Source organism: Leptopilina heterotoma, unplaced genomic scaffold (assembly GCF_015476425.1).
Source record: "Leptopilina heterotoma isolate Lh14 unplaced genomic scaffold, ASM1547642v1 Lhet_4, whole genome shotgun sequence".
In the NCBI taxonomy this organism is placed as follows: Eukaryota; Metazoa; Arthropoda; class Insecta; order Hymenoptera; family Figitidae; genus Leptopilina; species Leptopilina heterotoma.
The window spans coordinates 181,961-209,048 of NW_025111063.1; the positions used below are offsets into that span (position 1 = coordinate 181,961).

General features: G+C 23.6%; 4 protein-coding genes across 9 annotated transcripts; 3 read left to right on the forward strand and 1 right to left on the reverse strand.

Annotated features, from left to right (window-relative positions):
* Positions 1–16: 16 nt before the first annotated feature.
* LOC122506201 (nuclear receptor coactivator 5-like) lies at positions 17–27,070 on the reverse strand. 3 transcript variants are annotated; one of them, XR_006301983.1, is made up of 8 exons: positions 26,934–27,070; positions 26,039–26,287; positions 21,342–22,209; positions 19,396–19,479; positions 19,115–19,314; positions 18,609–19,028; positions 9,426–9,541; positions 128–152 (listed from the first exon to the last, which is right to left on the reverse strand). XR_006301983.1 is itself a non-coding variant. In XM_043618257.1 (7 exons), the coding sequence occupies exons 2-7, from the start codon at positions 26,274–26,276 to the stop codon at positions 148–150; spliced, it is 1,815 nt and encodes a 604-aa protein (XP_043474192.1). In that variant the 5' UTR covers positions 26,277–26,287; positions 26,934–27,070; the 3' UTR covers positions 17–147. The 3 variants fall into 3 exon arrangements, 2 of the variants coding, with proteins under 2 accessions (XP_043474192.1, XP_043474191.1); XM_043618257.1 differs by lacking the exon at positions 9,426–9,541 and having other exon boundaries at positions 17–152; XM_043618256.1 differs by lacking the exons at positions 128–152; positions 9,426–9,541 and adding an exon at positions 14,989–15,536.
* On the forward strand, positions 1,652–4,313 carry LOC122506204 (farnesol dehydrogenase-like). The gene is made up of 5 exons (XM_043618262.1): positions 1,652–1,981; positions 2,738–2,903; positions 3,068–3,194; positions 3,732–3,861; positions 3,998–4,313. Exons 1-5 carry the CDS (start codon positions 1,850–1,852, stop codon positions 4,193–4,195), a joined length of 753 nt encoding a protein of 250 aa, XP_043474197.1. The 5' UTR covers positions 1,652–1,849; the 3' UTR covers positions 4,196–4,313.
* Positions 4,822–6,269, forward strand: LOC122506205 (prefoldin subunit 4). The gene is made up of 4 exons (XM_043618263.1): positions 4,822–5,003; positions 5,092–5,196; positions 5,381–5,497; positions 5,989–6,269. The coding sequence occupies exons 1-4, from the start codon at positions 4,965–4,967 to the stop codon at positions 6,139–6,141; spliced, it is 414 nt and encodes a 137-aa protein (XP_043474198.1). The 5' UTR covers positions 4,822–4,964; the 3' UTR covers positions 6,142–6,269.
* On the forward strand, positions 6,409–14,845 carry LOC122506203 (SET and MYND domain-containing protein 4-like). 4 transcript variants are annotated; one of them, XR_006301984.1, is made up of 7 exons: positions 6,409–7,399; positions 8,993–9,581; positions 11,024–11,310; positions 11,583–11,866; positions 12,934–13,411; positions 13,615–13,808; positions 13,925–14,845. XR_006301984.1 is itself a non-coding variant. In XM_043618259.1 (7 exons), exons 2-7 carry the CDS (start codon positions 7,216–7,218, stop codon positions 13,659–13,661), a joined length of 1,869 nt encoding a protein of 622 aa, XP_043474194.1. In that variant the 5' UTR covers positions 6,409–6,736; positions 7,162–7,215; the 3' UTR covers positions 13,662–14,845. The 4 variants fall into 4 exon arrangements, 3 of the variants coding, with proteins under 3 accessions (XP_043474194.1, XP_043474193.1, XP_043474196.1); XM_043618259.1 differs by having other exon boundaries at positions 6,409–6,736; positions 7,162–7,399; positions 13,615–14,845; XM_043618258.1 differs by having other exon boundaries at positions 13,615–14,845.
* Positions 27,071–27,088: the final 18 nt, after the last annotated feature.

Consider the following 27,088-nt stretch of genomic DNA (forward strand, 5'->3'; position numbering starts at 1 on the left):
AGAATCTTCTATGCAATGAGATTAGAGAAGCTGAAGAAGAACGTGAAATTCGCATAAAACACTTTCACTGTTTGGTCGGGAGTATACACACAAAATGTATCTTTCAAATCCCAACCCTTGTATAAGAGCTCATCCTGAGTATTCCTTTCATTCTGAAAAAGAGGAAAAAAATTCAATTGGAAAATTATATTTTTTTTTTTTGCAATTATTCAAATGACATGACCATTTTTTTCTAAACAATTAGATTTTGGTATTTTAAATCGTAAGAATTTTTTAAAATAATTGAATTTCCAAGAAAAAATGTATTACATTTAAAAATAATTAAATTCTTAAAATTCAATTTTAAGAATTCTTTAATTTTTAAATGTTATTTATGAAAATAATTGAATTTTTCAAAGAGTTTTATTAAAATGCCTCAAAATAATTGAATTTTCGTGAATAATTTTGTTATTTATCCAACATAATTGAATTCTTTCGAAAAATTATTTATGTAAATAATTCAATTCTTAGGAAGAACTTTATTAAAATCTAAAAGAATAATTGAATTATTTCAAAAAAATTGAATTAAAATGTTATTTAAAATAATTGAATTTTGCAAAGAATTCTATTAAAATGTTTCAAAAGAATTGAATTTCTGTGAAAAATTCTAATATTTTCTAAATAATTCAATTCTTCCAAAGAATTTTAAAAAACCTTTTTTTTAATAATTGATTTTTTCGAGGAATTGAAATTAAATTTTTAAGAATAATTACATTTTTCGAGCAATTCCTGTAAAAATAATTAAAAATAATTGAAATTCTGCGATGAATTTTATTATTTATGAAAATAATTGAATATTTGCGAAGAATTTTAGTGTTTATGAAAATAATTGAATTGCTGCGAAAAATTTTATTAAAATGTTTAAAAAGAATTGAATTTCTGTGAGAAATTTTTTTATCTTTGAAAATAATTGAATTCTTTATAAGAATTTTATAAACATTGTTTTAAGTAATTAATTTTTTCGAAATATATTAAATATTATGGAAATTTTATTTTAAATAATTGAATTCTTTGCGGAAAACTTTATTTGTGAAAATAATTGAATTTTTCTATTAATTAATTTAAAATAGCATTAAAAGCAATTAAAATTCTTCGATAAGTTTTATTATTTATGAAAATAATTTAATTCCTGCTTATAATTTTATCCAAAAATTTTTTTAAATAATTGAATTTTTATGAAAAATGTTATTATTAGTGAAAGTAATTGAATTCCTCTGAAAACTTTATTATTTATGAAAATAATTGAATTTTGGATAAATTTTATAAATTTTTTTTAATTAATTGAATCCTTTGGCGAAATTTATTCGTTGCAAGTAAATATTTATTTGGTGCCAGTAAATATTTATATAATAAACGATTAATCGCTTATTTGAATTAAAGAAATTAATTTTATTTTGTCGCACTGTATTATGAATTTCGAAACAAATGGGAAATTGAAATGATCGTTAAATAATTGCGCATTAAAAAAACAATCTAAAAAAAATATTCATTAGTCAAATATATAACAATTTGTCAGGAAAATTATTTTTTCATATATTCTATAATCATTGTCAAGTATTTTTGCAAGTCACTTTTGTTAACATATTCTCTATATAAAATAGACGAGTAATAAGCACTTTGGAGAAAAAATAATCTGAACAACGACAATATTCATTTTCTTCAGTCCAGTCTTTCTCTATGAGATTAAGACAAAAATAAATTGATCACAAAATTCTTCTTTCTTCTAAATTGAAATTCCATACAGTTGTTTGCTAATTTTTGGAAAAGAAATTTCTTGAATTAAAAATAAAAAAATAAAAAAAAATAAATTATGAATCGATGGATTGGAAAAGTAGCTGTTGTGACGGGAGCTTCGTCTGGAATTGGCTTAGCGACATCGCAATATTTGGTGAAAGAAGGAATGATTGTCGTTGGACTTGCAAGAAGAAAAGGAAAAATGGAGGTAAAAATACTTGTTACATTAATAAAATAAGTTAATTAATATTCAATACATTTTTTATTTAATTGTTTTCGTCATTTTTTATCAAAAAAATTTTGATCAAACTCCTTTCACAGAAAAAAAAATTATTCGATTCAAATAAATTGTCTCTTATCAAATAAATATTTATACATGAATCAAATAATTTTTATTTATGTTAAATTATATTTGAATCAAATTTATATTATTTGAAGCAAATATCATTTAATTGACTCAAATAAAAATTATTTGAAACAAATAAATATTTTTTTTCAGTTAATAAATAAAATAAATAATTAAATCAAATTAAATACCATGTAGGTAATTGATTTAAATAAAAATTATTTGATTCAAGTAAATATTTATTTGATAATAGACAAGTAATTATTTAAATCAAATAAACTTTTTTTTCAGTAATATTTATTATTATATAAAAAATTATTTTTATTATTAAATTAATTAAAATTAATCACTTTTTAATCGAATCAAATACATTTTTTTCAGTGTTTGATCATATAATCATTTTAATCAAAGTAATAATAAAAATATAAAAAAAAATCACAAATAATATATAAATAAAAATAAAATAGAAATAAATAAATAAGTAAATAATAATAATAATAATAATAATAATAATAATAATAATAATAATAATAATAATAATAATAATTCTTAATAAATTAAAAAATTACGAACAAACTGTTAAAGATAATAATAATAATATTTTTTCTTCACTATCAGGACGAAATGAAATTATTTAAAGGAAAGGGAAAATTTATAGCCAAAGAATGTGACGTTTCAAATGAGACACAAATTGCAGAAACTTTTAAATGGATACATCGCACTTTAGGCGGAGTTCATGTGCTTATAAATAATGCTGGACTTATGACTTCATCAACTATGTTTGGTACAAAAAAATTGATGATTTTAAAATTAAATTTGAAAAATATGTGCTTTAAAAATTAGTTTAAAAAAATTTTTTTTAATTATATAATTTGAGTTAATTTCAATTAGTTAAACTATTTTAAATTAATTTTTCTTTTCTAACTGACAAATTTTATTAATTAACAGAAGCGAAAAGAGAAGTAATGAGTAAAATAGTTAACGTCAATATAATGGGATTGTTGTACTGCACGTTGGAGGCTGTGAAAATAATGAAAGAATTGGGAACAGAAGGTCACATTATTAACATAAACAGGTATTATATGTGTGTTTTAGAAAACCACTTCAATTTATTTACCATAGGTACTTTATAAATGTCTTCGTTTGCGCAATTACGTCGTTGGACGTTTAAAAAATGTTTTAATTTTTGTAATTTTTATCATTTCTAATATAAGATAATTAAATTTTTGTATAGAATTTTAGTAAAAATTTTGAAAGTAGATAATTGAATTATATCGAAGAATTTTCTTAAACTTGTTAAAAATAATTGAATTTTCATAAAGATTGGAATTTTTGAAAATAATTGAATTCTTTCAAAAAATTCTATTAAAATGAAAGATTTTAGAAATATTTGATTTTTTGCGTTTATATTTTAATAAATAAATATAGATAAATGATTGAATTTTTGCAAAGAAATTTATTCACTATTTGGAAAAGTAACTGAATTTTTTAAAACAATTTTATTCAATTTTTTAAAAATTATTTTAAAATTTTATAGAAATTTTGCTATTCATTATTTATCCTAAATTTAAAATAAAAAAAAAACATTTATTGATAAAAATAAATATTACAGCATTGTAGGACACAGAGTTCTGAGGAATAAAGAATTGGCTTTTAATGTTTATCCCGCGTCAAAACATGCTGTCACTGCATTAACAACAACAATGGAAGTAGAATTATTGGGTTCAAAAATAAGATGTACAGTGAGTATAAATTGATATTTTATTTATTTACATTTATTCAAATATTTAATTTAATTTTTTTTTTCATATATAAATATATAAAATTATTTTATTACAAAAAATTAAGGAAAAAATTAAAAATTTGTTTCACTTTCAGAGCGTCAGTCCAGGTTTAGTTAAAACTGAAGTTTTTGAAGCCAATTCCAGCGAAGAAAAAAATATATCTGGAGCTTTAGATAAATTACCAAATTTATTACCAGAAGATGTTGCTGACTCAATTGTTTATATTCTGGGCACAAATCCCCGCGTTCAAATAACTGAATTAACAATCAGACCTCTTGGCGAAGTGTTTTAATATTTATTTCTAATTTAAAAAAATTTTTTTTATTTCTTCTAAACTTGAAGAATTTATATTTAACGCTTAATAAAAAGGTAGTAAAAAAATAATGTTAGTAAATGGGTTATAAATAATAATAAACGTGTAAATTAACAATTTAATCAACAATTGAATCAACAATTAAATTAACAATTAAATCAACAATTAAATCAACAATTGAATCAACAATTAAATTAACAATTGAATCAACAATTGAATCAACAATTAAATTAACAATTAAATCAACAATGAAATTAACAATTTAATCAACAATGAAATTACTAAATTAATAATTGTATAATTAATAAATGTTGACATAATAAACGTTATTTTGTTTGAACTTATTTTTGAATTTAGCGCTTTTTATTCAATTTTCCAGACTACCAACCTTTATACATTATTTAATCACCTAAATACTTTTAATATTTGAAAGAATATTGAAACAATGATAAATTATTTATTCATAGAATTTTAGTTCAATTTATCATTACTTTTTCTTATAAATAATAAAGAAATGCAAGAAGAGAATAAAAATAATGTAATTATTAATTATCTTCTTCAATTTGAAAGAATTGGTACCACTGACGCCATGGAAATTGTAATCATGCGCAGTCAGTGTTCGTGGAAGACAGCTGAAAAGTGACAAATTTGGAAATAAATTAGTGTTTTGGTGAACAACACGACACTTGATTCTAAAATTAGTTTGAATAATAATAAAAGGAAATTTATTTAAAAAAATAAATGCACAATGGCTGGTGGTAAAACTGCTCAAGGTGGATTTCAACCGGTACGTTTATAGTATTTTAATTATATTTTTAGAGAAATGCAAATACTTAAAAAAAAACATGATACATAATAAACATTTTTAATTAAAGGACTCAGATGTACACATTACCTTTGAGGATCAACAGAAAATTAATAAATTTGCAAAGCAAAATGCAAAAATGGAGGATTTCAAAGAGGAATTGAAAGTTAAACAGGTATGTTCAATGGTTATGTCAATACCATGCAACTTAACCTCAAAATTAGCTATCACTATAGTAAATTTACTGGATTAGGTTTAAAATAACTGGAAATTTTTATAAAAAAATAATATATAAAATATTACTAATATACGCTTACTTTATTCATTTATGTTTACTTTATTTATTTATTCATTATTAGAGCGATCTACAAAATTTAGAAGACGCCTGTGACGAAATTGCCCTTCTAGATGATGATGTTAAAATTCCTTTTCAATTTGGAGAAGTGTTCATTGCTCAAGGTCTCGAAAAAACTCAGGTTTGTTAAATCGAATGATAATTACAATTCCCAAAAAAACAAGCATAAAATAAAAATATTACATTTTATCTCCATTAGATATTTCCGATATTTCTAATGATCAACAAAAATTTTGAACTTTCGAAGAAATTAAATATTTTTCATTGAAAATATTTTCAAAAATAATCAAAATTATGATCCACAAGTTTTTATCGTTCAAATAAACGAAATATTTTTTCCTGACAAAAATAACAAAATGTTTTATTTACAAATTTTTCTTTTTAAAATTTATAATCAAAAAAGTATGGAAATCATTTTTTATATAAAAATATAAATAGAAAAATACTTTTTCTTCTAAATCGTTGATTATAAACGTTGTAAACTTCACCAAAGTTTCTTTTACACATGATGCAAAATTATTGCAATGGAATTTTAAAGAAAAAAAAAATGTTTGTCTGTACTTTCAGAATTTTTAGAATATTATTTCTAATTTAATTAAATTTTATTTTTAGAGCTCCCTAGAACAAGCTAAAAAGAAGAAACAAGCCGAAATATCCACATTGGAAACCAAATGTGCTAGTCTAAAGGAAGAAATGACCGAATTGAAAGCACAGTTATATGCAAAATTTGGAAGTCACATAAATTTAGAGGCAGAGGAAGACTAAGGATTATGTCATTTTCTACAGTAATTAAAAAAACAATGCACAGATTACATTTTATACAGTATATTTAATTGGAAATTTTCATTATTTTACAATTAGAATTAAAAACGACTATTTACAACAATTTAAAACTTAGATTATTCTTTTTCACTCTTGTAATACTCACCCATTGAAATTCAAACATCAGTGGAAGTTCAATTTTCTTAAATTGAATTGAATTAATTAATGAATTAATGAAAAGATATTTTTAAAATTTTTCCTAATTAAAAATATTCACTAAAAAAAAATTTGGATAAAATTCAAAAATTAAAAATAAAAAAAAAGAATATTCTAAATGTGATAAAACAATTTTTTCATTTTTATCTATGCCATTTGCCATATTTATCTACGAAAGTAATTTAAATTTTGCCAATTCTATTTATTGATGTAAAATAAGATTTCCCACTCTACCTTTCTCCTGAGGATAATTTTAGTTTCACCTCGTAGCATTTTACAATTAGTACGTTGACCGCTCTTGCCCATTTAGCTCAATTTTAGCTAGACACTTTTCAGCTGTGTGTGAAACGCGAAATTTGCATATCGAATTATTAAAGAAAATGTAAGTGAACAAAAAATATTTTTTCAGTTTAAACACTATCGAAAATTTTATTAAATAATAAAATATTATTAAATATTTTGCTTTGTTCATATTGTTTTTGTTTATTTTACAGGAATGTATAAAATAATTAATTTTCAATAAGTTTGAAATGTTCTTGAATAATTTTCAGATAAACAGCTTATTTCTGTGATTATTATTATTATTAATTTTAATGAGAACGAGATGGAGTTTATTTTACAGGAATGTATAAAATATTAAATTTTCAATAAATTTGAAATTTTCTTGAATAATTTTCAGATAAACAGCTTATTTCTGTGATTATTATTATTATTAATTTTAATGAGAACGAGATGGAGTTTATTTTACAGGAATGAATAAAATATTAAATTTTCAATAAGTTTGAAATGTTCTTGAATAATTTTCAGATAAACAGCTCATTTCTGTGATTATTATTATTATTAAAGTTTAATGAGAACGAGATGGAGTTGGTGAAAACGTTAATTTTCGATTTAATACAAAACAATTCACAAGCCGGTTATGGATTACAAAAGGAGAGTGAGGCACTAATCAGTTATGTTTTGCAAAATATGTCTAAATCGGCATTGCCTGATGTGGAGCCAGAAGTGAAAAACGAGGAGGATTCGTTACATTACCGAAATGAAGGTAGATTTCCAAATTGAGTTTTCTTTTACAATTGTAATTCCAAATTTCAGTATTTATTACTTTGAGACAATTATAATATACTTTTTTTATTTTTTTTTATTATATTTCTTTTTAGTTTATTATTTTTATTTCTTGTTCTTTTATTGTATTTTTTCATTACTTTTAATTTTACTTTTCTTTCTTTTTCTTTTTTTAAATTTAATTCGTATTTTACTTTTTTATATTATTTTCAGGCCTCGGATAATATTATTTTTTCGACTATTTTTCAAAAAAGCTATTTTCTTTTACTATTTTCTTTCACATTTTACAACAAAATACCACTTTTACAATTCTTTGCCTTTCATTTTAATTTTTATTAAAACAATTGAATTTACGACGAATTTTCTGAAAATTATTCAAAATAATTGAATTATAAACAAATTTTAATTAAAAATTCTGGAAAATATCTGAATTTTAGAATTGTTATTAGAAGATATTTTTAGAAATAATTAAATTTCAAAATTCTCAAAAAATCAGTTATTCAATCAATTTTAATTGAAATTATTCTTAGTGAACTTTATTTTTTCTTAAATTATTAAATTTTCAAAAAAACATTCAGAAAATTATTAAAAATAATTAATTTAGAAGAGAATTTTTTTTATTAAAACTAGAAAATAATTGAAAATTTAGAAGAGTAACAGAATAAATTTTTAGAACTGAAAATTAAAATTAAATGCAAAAATTTTTGAATTATCGAAATTTTATAAAGTAGAATTGAAAATAATTTAATTTAAAATTGTATTCTAAATCAATTTTATTTTTTCTCGAATAATAGAATTCTCAAAAAAACATTCATAAAATTATTAAAAATAATTGATTTAGAGGAGAATTTTAATTCAAAAGTAAAAAATAATTGAAACTTTCTTTTTTCTTAAATAATTGAATTCTCAAAAGAACTTTATCAAAAATTATTAAAAATAATTGATTTAGAGAAGAATTTTCATTCAAAACTGTAGAAAATAATTGAAAACTTAGAGGAGTTATAAAAGAAATTTTTAAGAAATGAAAATTAAAATATTTTTAGTTTCAAATTAAATTTTGTTTCAAATTGAAATTTTCGAATATTTAAATTTTGAATAATTTTAATTAAAAATTCTGCCCATTATTTAAAAAAATTAAATTGAAAAATTTTGAATTCAGATGAATTTTTGAAAATATAATAAAAAAATTTTTCAATTGGCGGAATTTCTTAAAATTGAATTTTAGAAATGTTTTAAGTGAGCTTTGTTTTTAAATAATATTAAATTCTCAAAAATAATTAAAAATAATTTATTTAGAAAAGAATTGGATTTTTAGTTAAAAATTCTAGAAAATTGAATTTTTTAAAAGGTGCAGGAGCAATTATTGTAAATAATCAAATTTTAGGAGTAATTATTAATTAATTGAAAAATTGTCAAACAATTGTAAAGTTCGTCAATTTTTTATTTTTTATTGAAATAAATTTTATATTTTAAAGAATTTTATTACAGTTTTCTCAAAATAACTGTGTTTTTGTTGAACTTTTTCTATTAATTTATAAATAATTGAGAATTGTTTATTGAAATAAAAAAACAGGAAATCAACATTTCATTGCTGGCAATGATTTAGAAGCAATTGAGAGTTTTACTAAAAGTCTCGCTTACGCTGACAGTGAGGAATTAATGGGTTATGCACATGCAAATCGTTCGGCAGCTTTGTATCGAAAAAAATATTATAAACATTGTCTGATTGAAATAGAAGCCGCCTTATCGCATGGCTATCCAGAAGAAAAAAGGGAAAAATTGAAAGAACGGGGACAAAAGGCATTAGGAAATATAATAAATTCATCGGGAAATTCCGAATCGTTCGATCCATTTGAAAATGAATCGAATAGTAAAATAAAGAAAAAATTCCCCTTAATTCAAAATATAGAGGATTTAGAAGAACCAAAAGATACTGATTTTCTATTACCTGGCACGTCAAAAATACAAACAGAATGCAAAGATATAAAAGAAAATCTAATACTCACCCATGGTCCAAGTGAAGAGGCACCAGTTGTCAGTAATGGTGTTAATGTACGTTTTTCGGAGAAATACGGTCGTCATATGGTGGCAACACAATACTTTGAACCCGGCGACATCATTTCTGTAGAAGATCCATTTGCTTATGTTATTTATCAAGACAAGTAAATTCTTTATTTTTCTGTATAAAAATATATTTTCAGTTCAGGGTTGCCACAAATATTTAATTTTCTTTTTCACTGATTTTCAAACAAAATTTTGACTTTTCTCCTGATAGTAAAGAATATTCTTGATTCACTCAAGTTATTCAAAATTATTTTCATAATTTCAATTCAATTACTATTTTCTAGAATTTTTAAATAAAATTCTTCTTTCAATCAATTATTTTTAATAATTTTTGATAAAATTCTTTTGAGAATTTTCCAAGTTCATTTGTTTACAATAATTCAGTTTTAAGGAATTTTAATTTTATTCGGAAATTCTTCAATAATATATTAAAAAATAAAAACTTGAAATAATTTTAAAAAATTTCGATTAAGCTTTTTAAAAAAAAATTAGTTCCATAGATTTTTTTATAAAAGGTATGAAAAATTCAAATTTTCAAAGATTTTAATTTGAAACCTTTACAAAATTCAATTATTATTTCCAAAAATTGCAATTATTAGTAACTTTTGCAAAATTCAATTTTATTATCAAAAACTTTAACTGAACTTAATTTTTAAATCAATTTTTATTAGAAAATTCTACGAGAATTCAATCATTTAAATACAAACATAGATAATTTATTGAATAATTGAATGTTTCTTAAAAATTGAATTCTCATAAAGCATTTTATCAACAAATTTCTAAATAATTGATATCTTTCGACAAATTTTAATAAAATTTTTAGAAATAATTACATTTTTCGAGGAATTCGATTAAAATTGTATTAAAAATAATTGAAATTCTGCAATTAGTTTTATTATTTATAAACGTAATTGAATTATTGCGAAGAATATAAAAAAAGTTTCAAACAATTGATTTTTTTTTTTTTGAAAAATTTATGCAAATTCTATTTTTAATTATTGAATTCCGGTGAAATTTTTATTATTTAATATTTATTAAAATTTTTGAAAATAATTGAATTCTTGTGATGAATATTGTTATTTATAAAAATAATTGAATTTTGCAATAAATTTTATTAAAATTTCTAAAAATAATTGAATTTCGATGAATAATTTTGCTATTTATAAAGATAATTAAAATGTTGACAGGATTTTTTTCTAATTTTTGGAAAGAATTGAATTCTTGTGATGAATATTGTTATTTACGAAAATCAATTAGTTTTGCAATAAATTTTATTAAAATTCCTGAAAATAATTGAATTTCGGCGAAGAATTTTGCTATTTATAAAGATAATTAAAACGTTGACAAGAATTTTTTTAAATATTTTTGAAAATAATTGAATTCTTGTGATGAATATTGTTATTTACGAAAATCAATTAGTTTTGCAATGAATTTTATTAAAATTCCTGAAAATAATTGAATTCCCTGATTTTCCTGACCTATGGCAACCCTGCAGTTTTCGTTTGATTTTTATAAAGAAAAAAAAATGTTCTTTTTACAGATATTATACACACTGTTTTCACTGTTTAGCAAGAAGTTATAATTTAATTCCATGCTCAAAATGTCCAATTGCTCAGTACTGTTCAGAAAAATGTAAAGAATTAGATTGGAAACTTGCACATTGCACCGAGTGTGATATTTTGCCATTATTGTCAAATCTGCTTAATATCGATAGAGATAAAATTCGTATGCTCTCGAAAATTGTGAGATTTCTTATTATTGCAACTGCAAATGGCACGGCTATCGATAAATTACGTGAGGATCTAAAAATTGCAGAATCAAACAAAGGTTTCATTTTCTATAACTTATAGATTACATTCACAAAAGAGAAGTGCGATTTAAATAACGAAATCGAATTTTAAATAATTATGAAAATTTCCATTTTTTAAATATTTAAATAATTTATTTTTTCAATTAATAATTTTGAAAATATTTTTTCAAATATATTTTCAAAATAAAATCCTTTTGGTAAAAATTCAAGTTTGATGTTTAAATTCACACTTCGCTGTTGAGTTCATAATAATGCGATTGATAAAAAATTAAAAAAAAATACTTTCTAGATAGGAGGACATCGGGATTTTCAGAAAATGGTATTTTCGATCAAACGAGTGCCAAATCGGCTTTAAGTCTTATAACAAATATGTCTGCAAGGCCGCCAATTGGAATTAGTGCGTTCGCTTGTCTCTCGGCATTAACAACAATGCTTTTAGCAACGCAAACCAAATTCTTTGGCAATAAATATCAAATCGATGAATTAAAAAAAATCAATGAATTACCAGATATTACATTTTGTGGAAGTATTATGTTCAGAGCCAGTGTTATTATGTCTTCTAATAGCTTCTCGGTAAAAATCGCATTTTTATTCTACTATTTATAATTATATTTATACTAATTAATTATATATTAATTAATCTATATTAATAATTGCTGTAATCCGGATTTAATTTGGAAATTTATTTAACATTCTAAAAATAATTGAATTTTTGCGAAGAATTTTATTAATTACGAAAATAATTGCATTCTTGCGACGAATTTGATTCGTCGCAAGACGAATAAAAAAATAATTGAATTTGTTGTAGAAATTTTATTAAAATTTCTTTGAAAATAATTGAATTCCTGCGAATAATTTTATTATTTATGAAAATAATTGAATTTTATTAAAATTTTTAGGAAATAATTGAAATCCTGAGAAGAAATTTATTATTTACGTAAATAATTAAATTGTTCGCAAGAATTTCTTTGGATTTTTTGAAAATAATGAAGTTTTAATATTATTAACGGAAAATTTTGAAAGTAATTGAATTTTACGAAAAATTTCTTTCAAGTTTTTAAAATAATGGTGTTTATTCTTTAATGTTTGAAATAATTTTAATAATAATTTATTAATAATTGTAATAATTTTAAAATATTTTCCTTAATAATTGTAATTAACAATTTTATTAATACAATGTATTAAAATTATTTTTGATAAGATATTAAATTCTTTAGAAGAATTTCTTTAAAATTTTTTAAAATAAAGTACCTAGTTTTTTTAAAAAATAATTTTATTTGAAATTCACGAACAATTACATTCAAGACTTTCAAATAATCTCGTTTATTAATAATTGTAATTGAAAATTTTATAATTGAATTTTAGTTAAAATTTTAGGAAATAATTGATTTCTTCTCAAAATTGAATTGTTTTCAAGAACTGTATTCAAATTTCAGAAATGAATATAAATAAAAATAGTTAAGAAATGAATTTTTTAAACATTTGAATCTGAAATTATTCAAAAATTGAAGTTGAAATTGAAAATAATTTTTGTTATTTGCACAATACGAATAAATTGTAAAACTCTCGTTTTGCGCGCTTAAAATTTGCTCGATATTTACAATTATTATTTAAAATAATTTTCCCTTTTCTCAATTCAGATACAACAAACGCCAGGTGTCAAGGTCGGATCAGGTCTTTATGTTGTGCACAGTTTATACAATCATTCCTGTGCTCCAAATACTTTGAGACACTTTGAGGGATTAACAATGATAACACGAGCACTAGAGACAATATCTCCGGGTGATCAAATTTTCACAAGCTACGGTGGAGGACATCAGCATATAGCTTTAATTGAAAGACGAAAGAAAATGATGGAAGATTATTTTTTCAATTGTGATTGTCCAGCTTGTATTTCAGATTGGCCAACTTATCGTGAAATACTTCAAAATCATGTGGGCTCAATATCAAAGAATAAACAACTCGTGGAAAAATTATTGCCCTTTAAAAAGAGATTAATAAAAAATAAATACGACATCGACGCAGCTAAAAATATTCTTAAAATATTATACAAAGAAGCAACAATGCCATGTGAAGAAATCGTTCATGGAATGCAATATTTAAAAAGCTATTATTTAGGTAAATTTTATAATCTTTGAACTCAAAAAAAAAAAAAAAAAAACGCTGCTTGCTCATTGTTCGCACAAAAAATATTTACTAACTGAAGATTTTTTTTCATTCTTATACTCTAGCTTAGTTCATCAAAATCGCTACGCTTCAAAAATGTCAATTATTTTTCAATTAATGTACAATTACCATAAATTGTTTGTAAATCCTATCAGGTTATCTCAATAAATACAGCTGCTGGTCTTATTACAAAACTCGCTAAATTGAGTGAAATGCACAACATGAAAAAAAAATTTATTTTGACGTCGACAAATGCGGTTTTTTAACCTCTTTCAAATTTTAGCTTGCACTTCTATTTTGTTTCTTTAATGTCCAAGAGCTATATTATTCTATCTATATGCAAGTTTTAGTAAGTGATTAATATTCTCTACTGTGATTAAAAAAAAACGCCAAGAATTATTAACAACAAAATGGTTAATTTCAGAATTTTCCCTTAAATTAAAGAATTTTATTTTATTTTTCTAGATCCTGATGAATGCGAAACACCATTTTAATCGTAACGAACAGTAAGTATATAATAACTAATTTATGAGTACGACATTTATTTTTAAAGACATACAATATTGTTTTCACATGCGTAACACGCATCATTACAATAGTTGCCTTAAAAAAAACTGAAAATAAATTTTCAACTCGAATGAAAAAATTCTTATTAGTTCTACACCTACTTTTTTTCCCCTCAATTATAATAGATACAAAAAAAATTAATTTTTGTACAAGTTTTGTTCTCAAAATCATTCTCAAAACAATCTAAAAATAATTCATTTTTAGTAAAAAATAGTCCATTCGCGATTAATCGAAAGAAATTTCCTGATTTCAAAAGCAAACAATTGTCAGTTTTCTAAAACTTTTGAAAAAAAGTACTCACTTTTTAGAATAGTCGAATTATTATAAGCGAACGTGCATTACAACTAAATAGACAATTATTAATAGTGTAAATAAAACAATTATTCGAAATTGTGTTTTTTTTTCATACAAAATATAGTAATCTATTAATTGCTTATTGAAAAATATTTCAATCATATGAGAGAAATTTTATTCTTAAATTTTCTTTTGAAATTTTCTTTTCGAATTTATTTAAAAATTTAAATTATTTTTCCATATGAAAAATTGAAAAATAGAAAGTTGAAAAAATTTTCAATAAGTTTATAGATTACGTTGAATATACAAATACTTAGTGTAATATTCCCAAATACTTAATTGAATAATAAAGATGGTATAGTATGACAGACAATGCATTTGTCTTTAAAGTGTAAACTATACACACCAAATTACTTCAAATTTAAATAATCCAAAAGTTTTCAACGCTCAAATGAACGAAATATTTTAAAAATATTTTCAAAAATTACCAATTTGCAAAAAGAAATAAAAACCTTAAATTTTAAATAAAAATTTAATATTTAAAAAGTTGAAAAATTTTCCCTTGATAGTGTCTCAATATTTTTGGAATAAAAATTCAATAAATAAAAATCGTTCATTTGAACATTCAGAACTTGACGATAATAAATTTATGTTATTTCAAAAGCATTCTAATTAAATATTATAAAGATAATATTTTTACGCAAGATAAATAATAATTCACTTATAAAGACTGATTTTTTTTCTTTCCTTTTTGTATATGAAATTATGCATATATGTAAAAATTATTCCTATTCATTTTCTCGTTTATAAAAACGTGTTCTACAAATTACTGCGATTTTTATTTTTTACAGCAAATATGCGGTAATTGCATTGTAGTTTTATAAAGATCTAAATTCTATCAAAGTTTTTCTCAGATTGCATCAATTTTTTTGTCTACACTTTAAAAATAAAAGCATATATGCTAATTAGGAAATTCCAAGAAACTCATCGGTATTTAAAGTATAAAGTGGTTAAAAACGACTAATGTTGGGAAACGCAGCAAACAGTGGTGCCGATGTTGTTGCTGGTGTTTGTGGCTCTCCAATACTTTTTAAAAGATTTCCTTGTAAAAGACTGTCTAGAGCCTTTTGTACAGTTGGATCGTTAAGAAGTGGCGATGGAGTGACCCCTGATGTTGTTGATGTTGTTGTCGTCGATGAAGCGGCTGTTGTTGAAGCTGCCGAAATAATATTGCTTTCATCAAGTTTTCAGTGTTGTGAGCACAAAAACACAGCAATTATCACACTTCAATCACTTTTTCGACACGTGTTTATTTAGAAATATTCAATATTGTTGTATCATTCAAATTAAGTTGACTAGGAAAAAAATGTTTTGCAATAAGTAAGCAAGTTATTTCAATTAGTAGTAGAAAAATTTATCTACTTAATAATTTTCTCAATACAGACTTCACACTCGTTAGTGAATTTAATTTAATTTTACTCTTTTAAAAGTAGCTTTTGAAAAATTAATTTAACGACAAAAAATAACTCATTTTAGTCGATTCAATGTATAAGAAAATAATTCACTTTATTCCGGTTTATCATAAAGAATTAAACTAATTTTCCTGATTTCAAGAAAAAATATTTTCTTTTCTTATCCTTATTACCTTTCAATTCTAAATTTTTGTAAAATTCAATTATTTTCCAAATTTTTGGTTAAAATTCTTCAGAAATTGAATATTTAACAATAATTTCTAAAAGTAAAAAAATAAAATTTGACAAATTTTCAAATGTTTCAATTTTTTCAAAATTATTTCCTGGAATTGTCAAATTTTATTCAAAACTAAATAATTTTTGTTAAACAAATATTGAAAAACTTATTGTTATTTATTTTTCAACAGCAATTAAAATTTCTAACAAATTCAATGTAAAACCATTTGAAATTTAATTATTTTTAAAAATTACAACTGCAATTCTTCCAAAATTCAAATATTTTTTAGAATTTAAAGAAAAATTCAAAACTTCAATAATTATTTAGAAAAATTATAAATTAATAATTTTTTAAAAAATTAATACCTAAGTTGATAATTTTTAAAAATAAATATTTAAAACAATATTATTTTACTTTTACAGGAATGAAAATTTTCAAAGATATCAATTTAAAAATTTTAATTTCAATCCAATTATTTTTTAGAATTTCATTCATTAAAATTCTTCTTGAAATAAATAATTTTTTAATAATTTTTGAGAAAATTCCTCAAGAATTCAATTATTTAAAGAGAAAAAAAAATTCACCCAATTTTTATTATCATAAACACTTGGTTACAATTGAATTTTCTGAAATTTCAATTATTCGATAATTATAATTAATTTAATTATTGATTAACTAATTAATATAAATTATTATGATAAAAAAAAAAATTAGAAAAAATTTATTTTACATAATTTTGTGTTAATGTGTAATTTTATTTCTATTTTAAAAGACAGGTGAAATTTCTTATAATATTTTATAATTTTCAATATAAAACGATTTTGTTCTTGTATAGAATTTAATTAAAATATTAAAAAATAATTGAATTGTTTTGAAGAATTTTATGTACATTTTTGAAAATAATTCAATTCTTTCGACGAGTTGGAGAAATTTTATAAAAATTCTATTAAAAATAATTGAATTCTTATAAAGAATTTTATTGAAAATATTTTTAAATAATTGAATTCTTGCAATGAATTTTATTAAAACCTTTAAAAAATAATTTAATTTGCTGTAGAAATTTTATTAAAATTTTATTAATAATAATTGAATTCCTGCGAATATATTTATTTCTTATGAAAATAATTGAATTTTTGTGAAAAATTTAATTAAATTTTTAAATAATAATTGAAATTCTGAGAAGAAATTTATTATTTACGAAAATAATTGAATTTCTTTGATGACTTTTATTATTTATGAAAATAATTGAATTTTTGCAAAGAATTGTATTACAATTTTTAAAAATAATTAATATCCAGAGAAGAATTTTATTATTTACGAAAATAATATAATTCCTGCAAACAATTTTATTAATATTTAAAAAAAATAATTAAATTCCTTCGAATAATTTTATTATTTATGAAAATAATTAAATTCTTGCAAATTTTTTTGACAAATTTAATTAAAATTGTATTGAAAATTATTGAGAAGAATTTTATTAAAGTTTTTGAAAATAATATTATAATAATTAATTTATAGTTAATAAATTAATTTTTTGCATTTTGAATCTGAAATTATTTAAAAATTAAAGTTGATATTTGAAAATAAAAAATTCTGTAAACATAATTATAATCAAAGTTAAAAACTGCGTTTCGCGCGCTGATTCACTAAAATTTGCTAGTTATTTATAAAAATTGTAAACTATTGTTTGAAGTAGTGTAAATTCTCGAAAAAAATAACTTTTATTGGGACAAATCTAAAAAAATTATTCAATAAGTAGCAGATTGTAAAAAAAGTACTAAATACTAGGTTTTAGTAGATGAGTGCGAAGCCTGCAAGAAATTTTTATCTATTTCGTAACTTGCTTACTAAAAAGAAATACGATTGCAAAATTAGTAAAGTTTTTAATCCAAAGTAATATTAAATTAAGATTTTATAAAGTGATTTTATAAATCAATAAAAGTTTTCATTACCTTGACAACTTGCTAAGTTTTCCTAGATATTCGTCCCTGTCTGCACAACACGTGTACTGATACTCTTTTAAAGTATCAAATAAAAACACGAGAATTCTTAAGATCGCGCACGAAATCTGCTTGGGATTTACAAAATAGTCGAAAATAAACCCTTTGCACTGTATAAATTCCGATAATATTTTAAATGTTGTGTTAAAACACACTCTTGAAAGAATAAATTAGCGTGTTTCTACCCAGCAGATTTATATTTACGTGTAAATTGCGGTGAATTTTTGTAAGTTCTTACTAAAAAATAAACGCGATATTAAAGAGCATTTCGCGACTAAAACCGATTTTGCTTCATCCCGCAATATTGTAAATATGCAGACATGTGAAGCAGTAAAAACGCGACTGAAGAAAAAATACGTATGTACATTAAATAATGTACGAAAATTGTCGGATAATAACGAATTGAGACACTTGTCATTCGTTGAAAAAATCAACTGTAAATTTTTGTGTTAAATTTTTTAAAAAAAGCTAAAAATCGCGGTCATGTGAAAATATATACTTTATGGTATTAAAAATTATTTACGTCATTAATTTGGCGTCATATACTGTTCACAACTAAAAGTATAATATATAAAAAGTATTTTAAATGAATTTGTTACCCGATCCCCAAGTGGTTGATGGTACTGGAGCTGGTGTTGGCGCTGGAACTGGACTCGGTGCTGGTCCAGTTGTATTATTCTTATTACTATTGAGAATGTTAAGAATTCTTGACTGTAGTTCAGCTTGCTTGGGATCACTCACAGAAAGTGTGCTTGTATTATGTAAATCTTTTGAATCTCCTATTTCAATTTGCACTTGCTCTTCTCTTTTCATTTCCAAGTATTTTATTATCCTATCGTATTGAAGAACGGTTAATTGTAAATTGTCCGCTAACATATTCAACAGGACCTGAACAGCGTCCGGATGACGATCATTATTGACAGGAATATTTAAAGGAACAGATCGACCTCCACTTTTACAATTTGCAAAGTCACGTGCAATCAGATTTATGGCATCTTCAACTGGCATATTTCTGTGTTCTGAAAATTATTAAAATATTGTTAGTAGTATTTTTTAATCACCTGGTTTGGAAAGTAAATATATTTTTAAAGAGATGTGTACGAACCTTGTGGTAAGCCGTGTAAGATGTTTAGAGTTAGAGAACGATGCTCTTGATTAACGGGCATAATGACCACTGCGTATAAGCAACCTCTACTTGCAATATTTCCAAGTACCCGACTCAGAGGAACCTCTTCGTTTGGAAATAGTAAATCGACAGTCAATCCTATTTTTTTAAGTCGTGATTCGATAATTTCGGCGTATTCCCTAAAAGAATTATGAAAGAATTAAATATTTAATCAGAAGTATCATTACACAAACTTTGATATAAAATTCTGTTATACTAACGTTAGGGTCTTGTTAACAACAATAATCTCACAATCATTCTTTTCCATTTGTGAAGGCGGATAATCTGCAGGCGGTATAGATGGCCTGAAAAATAACAGTAAAAATTAATAATATAAAAATTTTATTCCTTGATATTAACAGACTTCGCACTCGATAATTAATTTTAAAAAAGTAGCAAAAAGTATCTATCGAAAAACTAAAATTGAAGACAAAAAAAACTCGTTTTAGACACTTCACAAAACTGACAAAAATTTCATTCTATATTTTATTTTCCTGACTTTTTTCTAATTTACATCAAAAACATTTACTTCTTTCTTATCCTGCTAGTAAATTGAATTCCTGCAACGAATTTCATATTATTCATCAAAGAATTTAAATATTTATAAAAATAATTTAATTCTTGTGAAGAAGTATATAAAAATTTTCAAATAATTCATTTTTCTCGACTAATTTTATGCAAATTCTAATTTAAATACTTGAATTTCAAGAGAAATTTTTATTGTTCATAAAAAGAATTGAATTCTTACGAATTATGAAAAGTTTTTTAAAATAATTAAATTTTACAAAGAATTTTATTAAAATTTTTGAGAAGAATTAAATGTGTGTGGCATTTTATTAAATCTTTTTGAAAATAATTAAATTTCTAAAAAGCATTTTATTATTTATGGAAATAATTGAATTCTTGCGAACGATTTTATTAAAATTTTTTTAAATAATTGAATTTCCAAGAAAAAATGTATTACTTTTAAAAATAATTGGATTCTTGTGATGAATATTGTTATTTATGAAAATAATTAAATTTTGCGAAGAATTTTATTAAAATGCCTCAAAATAATTGAATTTTTGGAAATAATTTTGTTATTTATCGACATAATTGAATTTTTTTGAAGTTATTTACATAAATACTTGGGAAGAATTTTATTAAAATTTAAAAGAATAATTGAATTATTTCAAAAACATTTAATTAAAATTGTATTTAAAATAATTGATTTCTTTCGAACAATTTTATTAAAATATTTGAAAATAATTGAATTCCTGTGAAAAATTCTAATATTTTTGTAAATAATTGAATTTTTCCAAAGAATTTAAAAAAAACAATTTTTTAAATAATTGATTTTTTCGAGGAATTAAAATTTAATTTTTAAGAATAATTACATTTTTTGATCAATTCCTGTAAAATTTTAATCAAAATAATTGAAATCCTGCGATGAATTTTATTATTTATGAAAATAATTGAATTATAGCGAAAAATTTTATTAAAAATAATGTTTAAATAGAATTGAATTACTGTAAAAAATTTTTTCTATTGTTTAAATTAATTGAATTCTTCATAAGCATTTTTATAAACATTTAAATAATTTTTGCAAAGAATTTAAAAAAAACATTTTTTAAATAATTAATTTTTTTCGAGGAATTGAAATTAAATTTTTAAGAATAATTACATTTTTCGAGCATTCCTGTAAAATTGTATTAAAAATAATTGAAATCCTGCGATGAATTTTTTGTATTTATGAAAATAATTTAATAGTTGCAAAGAATTTTATTAAAATTTTCAAAAATAATTGAATTCCTAAGAAGAATTTTATTATTTATGAAATTAATTGAATTTTGGATGAATTTTATAAATTTTTTTTTAATAATTGAATTAATTAGCGAAATTTTATGAAAATACTATTTATTGGAAATAATTGAATTTCAAATACTTTTTGAAAATAATTGAATCGTTTTAAAGAATTTGATTATGATCTTTGAGAATAGTTTTTTTACTTCTAGTATTAGCGAATTTAAAGTAGTGTAAAATGTAAAAAAAAGAAATGGTTGCTTTTAGTGGCTGAAATTTTAAAAAAAGTACCCAAATAGTAGTATAACGTAAAAAAAGCAGTAAATAGTAGGTTTTAGTAGAGGAGTGCGAAAGGTATTAAAAAAAAAGTTTTCATCAATCTTACCCAAATTGAGGTTTGTTGTAATCATCAAAACGATTTCCATCATTGAAATTATCTCGACCAAAGCCAGGACCTCCTCTTCCGCCCATATTTTGTTTACCCATATCCCAATCCCGACCACCCATATCGTCCATACGATTGTTTCTATTAATCGGACTGCGATCTCTAAATCCTGGACCACCCCCAGGACCACCAGATCCACCGGGACCACCAGGACCTCCAGAGTTATCCATATTTTTTCTGTTCTTACCACCCCTTGAACCTCGTTTTCTACCGCCTCCTCCTCCTCCACCACCACCTCCACCGCCCATACCTTGATTTAACATTCCACCGGGTCGATTAGGTCCACCACCTCCACCAAACTGATTGCCACCTCTATTTTGATTACCACCTCCAAATGAATCATTACCACCCCTGTTTTGATTACCCGGTCTGTCATTATTAAATTGATCAAACTGATCATTATTATCCCGACCCATATTACTGTCATTAAACTGATCCCCTCGATTCAATGATTCGTCACTACCGCGCATTGAAGTATTTTGAAAAGAATTATCATTTCCCATATTTGAATTTCCACCGCCAAAATTTTGATTGTTTCCTCTGAAATTTGGATTTCCACCTTTAAAGGAATCGTTTCCAAAACCAAAGGGTTTTGGTCCACCTTGTCTGTTCATACCGTCGCCCATACCTCCGCCAGAATTTCCTCCCATTCCGCCACCCATATTACCCCCGCCTCCCATACCACCTCCGCCACCCATTCCTCCTCCCATGCCACCACCACCTCCCATTCCTCCTCCCATACCGCCCCCGCCTCCCATTCCTCCACCCATACCACCTCCTGGACCGTCCTGCTTCGCCGGTCTTACATCTGAAAATAAAAAATCGTAAACAATTTTTACTATCAATTCACCTCATAATAATAAAAATAATAATAATCACAAGCCTCGGATCAAATTTAAGGTGCAAAAAATGTCCCTTTTGTCGATTAAAGATAAAAAAAATCGTTTATTTTTTCTGAACTTTCAATGATTTATGTCCCTAAATTTTGGAACTTTCATATTAACGACGATAATTTTATTACTTCTTTTAATTTTAATTTTGTCTACAAAATATTGTATTTCATAATATTTAAAAAAATATGTTCATTTATGATACTTTTCATTTCTGTTTAATTAATTTTTAAAAATATTGAAGCACGAAAAAATTCGTGCTAAATTCAATTCGTTTCTAAATTCAATAATTCAATAGAAAACTTGAATAATTTTGTTAAATAAATATTTAAATATAGGTTCTCATTTAATTTTTCGCAAGAAATAAAATTTTTCGAATTTCAATTTCAATTCTTATGGAAATTCAATTATTATTTCCAAAAATTACAATTGTAACCCTTTCAAAATTCAATTATTTTCTACAACTTTTAATTTAAAAAAAAGAAGAATAATTTCTTCTCTAAATAAATTATTTTTCGTTAGTTTCCGAAAATTCTTCGAGAATTTTAATTATTAAAATACAAAAATTCCATTGTTTTATTAATAATAATTGCAACTTTAACTCTTTATTCTTCTTTTCGAAAAGTTGTTATCGCTGGGAATCAGTGAAATTTCGCTAATTCAAATTTAGAAAGAAAAAGTAGAAAATATAATTGATTTTTAAAAAATTATGGTAGAATATTTCTTAAATTACTCTTTTCGATATATTTTAAAATAATTTTTCAAAGATAATTAATTTTTTAATATTCTATAAGAGAAAAATTTTAAAATAATTGCAGTTGAGTAAAATTTTTTTAAAATAATTACATTTTTTCGAAGAATTTTTTTAAAAAAGGTTAAAAATAGTCAAGTTTTTGAGGAATTTAATTACAATTATATAAAAAAATATTTTTTTTCAAGATTTTAAAGATTACGATTTTTTGGAAATTTTAATTTACTTTTTAATACATAATTGAATTTTGAAAAATTAGGATAGAAAATCTGTGATACTTCATTTTTTAAAAATAATTTGAAATAATTTTTGAAATATAATAGATTTCTTAATTTTGTAAAATTTAAAAATTTTTAAATAATTGAAATTTAGAATGAAAAATAATTGAATTTTTTAATAGAATTTTCAGAAAATATTACAAAATAATCAAATTTTTAAAGAATTTAATAACTATTATAAAAAAAACACGATGAAAAACATGAAAACATTTCTTCAAAATTTTAAAGATAAGGATTTTTAAAAAATTTTAATTTACCTACATTTTTTAAAGACAATTGAATTTTTAAAAATTCTGATAAAAAATTGTAAGTTTTTTGAAGAATTTAATTACAATTATGAAAATAAGTACATGATTTCTACAAAATTAAGTTAAGTCAAAAAGAAGAATTTTTAAAAAATTTTAATTAACTTTTATCGAAGATAATTGAACTTTGAAAAATAATACCTATTAATAAAAAAATCTAAGAATCAGTATTTTAAAAAAACTTGCAAATGTAACCTTAGAAAATAATTGTATTTTTTAAAAGAATTTTTGGGCAATTAAAAAATTTTTGAATTTTTCGAAGAAATTGAATATATTAAAAATTTTAAAAATGAGTTTTCTTGAAAAATTAAAATAATTTTTAAAAACTTTAAATAACTTTAAAAAAATTTATATTTTTGAAAAAATTTTGATACGTAAATATTTCAATATAATTTTTAGGGTTCCGTACACCATAGGTGTACTGACGGAACCCTTATGAAATCACTCGTGTGTCCGTCCCAGCTACGCAAAATGGGCTGTCCCCCCCCCCTTAACTTTTACAAATCTCAACCTAGTGAGCTGAAATTCGGTAGGGATCTTCAGTTTTAAGTGCAGATTACAGGAAAAATATAGCGAACCCAATTGGCGGACATATTTGCGAACTAGGAGGGAAAGAAATTCAATTTTTTCGAAAAAATTGCAAAAAATGACCCTGTCCCCCCCCCCCTTAACTTTTAGAAATCTCAACCTTATGAGCTAAAATTCGGTAGGGATCATCAGTTTTAAGTGCAGATTACAGGAAAAATATAGCGAACCTGATTGGTGGAGATATTTGGGAACTAGAAGGGAAAGAAATTGAATTTTTTTGAAAAAATTGCAAAAAATGACCCTGTCCCCCCCCTTAACTTCTACAAATCTCAACCTGGTGAGTTGAAATTCGGTAGGGATCTTCAGTTTTAAGTGTAGATTACAGGAAAAATATAGCGAACCCGATTGACAAACATATTTGCAAAATAGGAGGGAAAGAAATTCAATTTTTTCGAAAAAATTGCAAAAAATGACCCTGTCCCCCCCCCTTAACTTTTAGAAATCTCAACCTTATGAGCTAAAATTCGGTAGGGATCTTCAGTTTTAAGTGCAGATTACAGGAAAAATATAGCGAACCCGATTGACAAACATATTTGCAAAATAGGAGGGAAAGAAATTGAATTTTTCAGAAAAAATTACAAGAAATGACCCTGTCCCCCCCCCTTAACTTTTAGAAATCTCAACCTAGTGAGCTGAAATTCGGTAGGGATCTTCAGTTTTAAGTGTAGATTACAGGAAAAATATAGCGAACCTGATTGGTGGAGATATTTGGGAACTAGAAGGGAAAGAAATTGAATTTTTTTGAAAAAATTGCAAAAAATGACCCTGTCCCCCCCCCCTTAACTTTTACAAATCTCAACCTTATGAGCTAAAATTCGGTAGGGATCTTCAGTTTTAAGTGTAGATTACAGGAAAAATATAGCGAACCTGATTGGTGGAGATATTTGGGAACTAGAAGGGAAAGAAATTGAATTTTTTTGAAAAAATTGCAAAAAATGACCCTGTCCCCCCCCCTTAACTTTTACAAATCTCAACCTTATGAGCTAAAATTCGGTAGAGATCTTCAGTTTCAAATGCAGATTACAGGAAAAATATAGCGAACTCGATTGACGGACATATTTGCGAACTAGGAGGGAAAGAAATTTAATTTTTACGAAAAAATTGCAAAAAATGACACTTTTCTCTCCCCCTTTTGAACTTTTAGGAATCTTAATCTATATGTAATAAAAATACATATGTGTACCGAATTTCAGCTCAATAGGTTTATATATGTTAATATTAATCAATTATATTTCTTATATATATTTTTTTTATAAAAAATGAGTTTTATTTTGGTGTACGGAACCCTCGATCTTAATGCGAGTGCAACTCGCACTTGCCCGATTTTTTTATTTTGTTTGAAGTAAATTTTCATTAATTTTCATGAGAGTTTTTTGAGATTTCAACAATTATTTTCAAAAATTTCTCAAATTTTTCTTTTTAAGAATTTTAATAAAGTACTTAAAAACACAGTTATTTTCAGAATAATTAACAAAATAATTGTAACAGAATAATTATTAACAAAATAATTGTAACAGAATTAGAATTATTTAAAAATTTATTCCTTTCTTTATTTAAAAATTTGTTATTTATATATTTCGAAAATGTAATGATCTAAAAAAATTATTCAAAAGTAGTTTTCTAAAATACTGACTTTTTCACACTATAAAAAATCAAAATAAGTTGCATTTTAAACCTAAAAAGTGATATTTTATTTCAATATTTAGAAGAAAATTCGAGAAAGTCACATTTCTTGAAAATAATTCGAAAAAGTCACATTTTCCGAGGCCTGTAATAAATATAATTATATTACTTAATAAATATAATTTTTAAGTTTATCACATACCCATTCGTCTTCCTTTAAACATTGCGCCGTTTTCACCCTGTATAGCCGAACGAGCAGCTGGCTCGTCATCAAATTGTACGAAAGCAAAACCACGATTTATTACTGATCCCACAACAGAACCGTACTTTGAAAAATGCTCTTCCAATTCAACTCTATTTAAAGTTTCCGTCTGCAAATGTCCTACAAATATTCTACTGCTTGCTGTTGCTGGATCCTTTAGAAGTCTATTGGCCATCATTTATATAGCACCTGTAAATTAAATTTTAAATCTGAATTGTCTACAATTACCAAATAATTCCATAATAACGAATAAAAATCATACAATTAGAATATATGCAACAATTTTTATGTAAATTTATCATAAATACATTCTCTAGTATTTTAACTTCTCTATCAATCTCAAACAAAATTCTCGAATGGTTCCATTTTGTCAACTTTCTAATTCATTATACTTTAAACAAAGAAACATTTACTCAAGATAAAATCACAAATACAGTCATTCGTTCACACAAACATTGAAAACAGTAAATAAATTCTTAAAATAGTAAAAATAAGGATAAGTACAAGATTAAACAAGAGAAACAAACTGCATACAAGTGAAGGAAGGACCAAAAAGTATTGAACATTTTGTTTACTTTGTAGTTAAAAAATCCAATATTATCGAGTGGAACAATTTATTTTTTGTTAATTCTTCTGAAATAAACAGAAAAAATCAATTAAAGTTTAGTATAGAGCGAAAACAAAAAGCACAAAATGTAATATACACGTACACAGGGATGTTTAGGTTATGTTTGAAAAACTTAATCACGATTTTGTTTGCTTATACTCAAGTTTTCAATTTATGGATTTTACTTTTAAGCAAGAAATCTATTTCGATAAAAATAAATCAATTTACCTTCTCATGGAATTCCGTTTATTCCAGATTATAAAGCATCACCATCGAGTTTATTATATCAATAGCCTCTGCCGCAAACGAATTACTTCAACAGGGTAAGGAAATTGAAATTCTTTAAAAATTACACAGTAATATACGTAACGGACTTACAGTCT

Excerpts from the sequence above, each read along its gene's own strand:
- LOC122506204 (XM_043618262.1), top strand. The coding sequence starts at position 1,850 with ATGAATCGATGGATTGGAAAAGTAGCTGTTGTGACGGGAGCTTCGTCT. Across the intron at positions 1,982-2,737 it reads GAAGAAAAGGAAAAATGGAG|GACGAAATGAAATTATTTAA; the intron begins GTAAAAATACTT and ends CTTCACTATCAG. Across the intron at positions 3,195-3,731 it reads CACATTATTAACATAAACAG|CATTGTAGGACACAGAGTTC; the intron begins GTATTATATGTG and ends TAAATATTACAG.
- LOC122506205 (XM_043618263.1), top strand. The coding sequence starts at position 4,965 with ATGGCTGGTGGTAAAACTGCTCAAGGTGGATTTCAACCG. Across the intron at positions 5,004-5,091 it reads CTCAAGGTGGATTTCAACCG|GACTCAGATGTACACATTAC; the intron begins GTACGTTTATAG and ends TTTTAATTAAAG. Across the intron at positions 5,197-5,380 it reads AGGAATTGAAAGTTAAACAG|AGCGATCTACAAAATTTAGA; the intron begins GTATGTTCAATG and ends ATTCATTATTAG.
- LOC122506203 (XM_043618258.1), top strand. The coding sequence starts at position 7,216 with ATGGAGTTGGTGAAAACGTTAATTTTCGATTTAATACAAAACAATTCA. Across the intron at positions 7,400-8,992 it reads GTTACATTACCGAAATGAAG|GAAATCAACATTTCATTGCT; the intron begins GTAGATTTCCAA and ends ATAAAAAAACAG. Across the intron at positions 11,311-11,582 it reads AATTGCAGAATCAAACAAAG|ATAGGAGGACATCGGGATTT; the intron begins GTTTCATTTTCT and ends AATACTTTCTAG.
- LOC122506201 (XM_043618256.1), bottom strand. The coding sequence starts at position 26,276 with ATGATGGCCAATAGACTTCTAAAGGATCCAGCAACAGCAAGCAGTAGA. Across the intron at positions 19,315-19,395 it reads GTTGTTAACAAGACCCTAAC|GGAATACGCCGAAATTATCG; the intron begins GTTAGTATAACA and ends TAATTCTTTTAG. Across the intron at positions 15,537-18,608 it reads ATCAACCACTTGGGGATCGG|CTTCAACAACAGCCGCTTCA; the intron begins GTAACAAATTCA and ends TTATTTCGGCAG.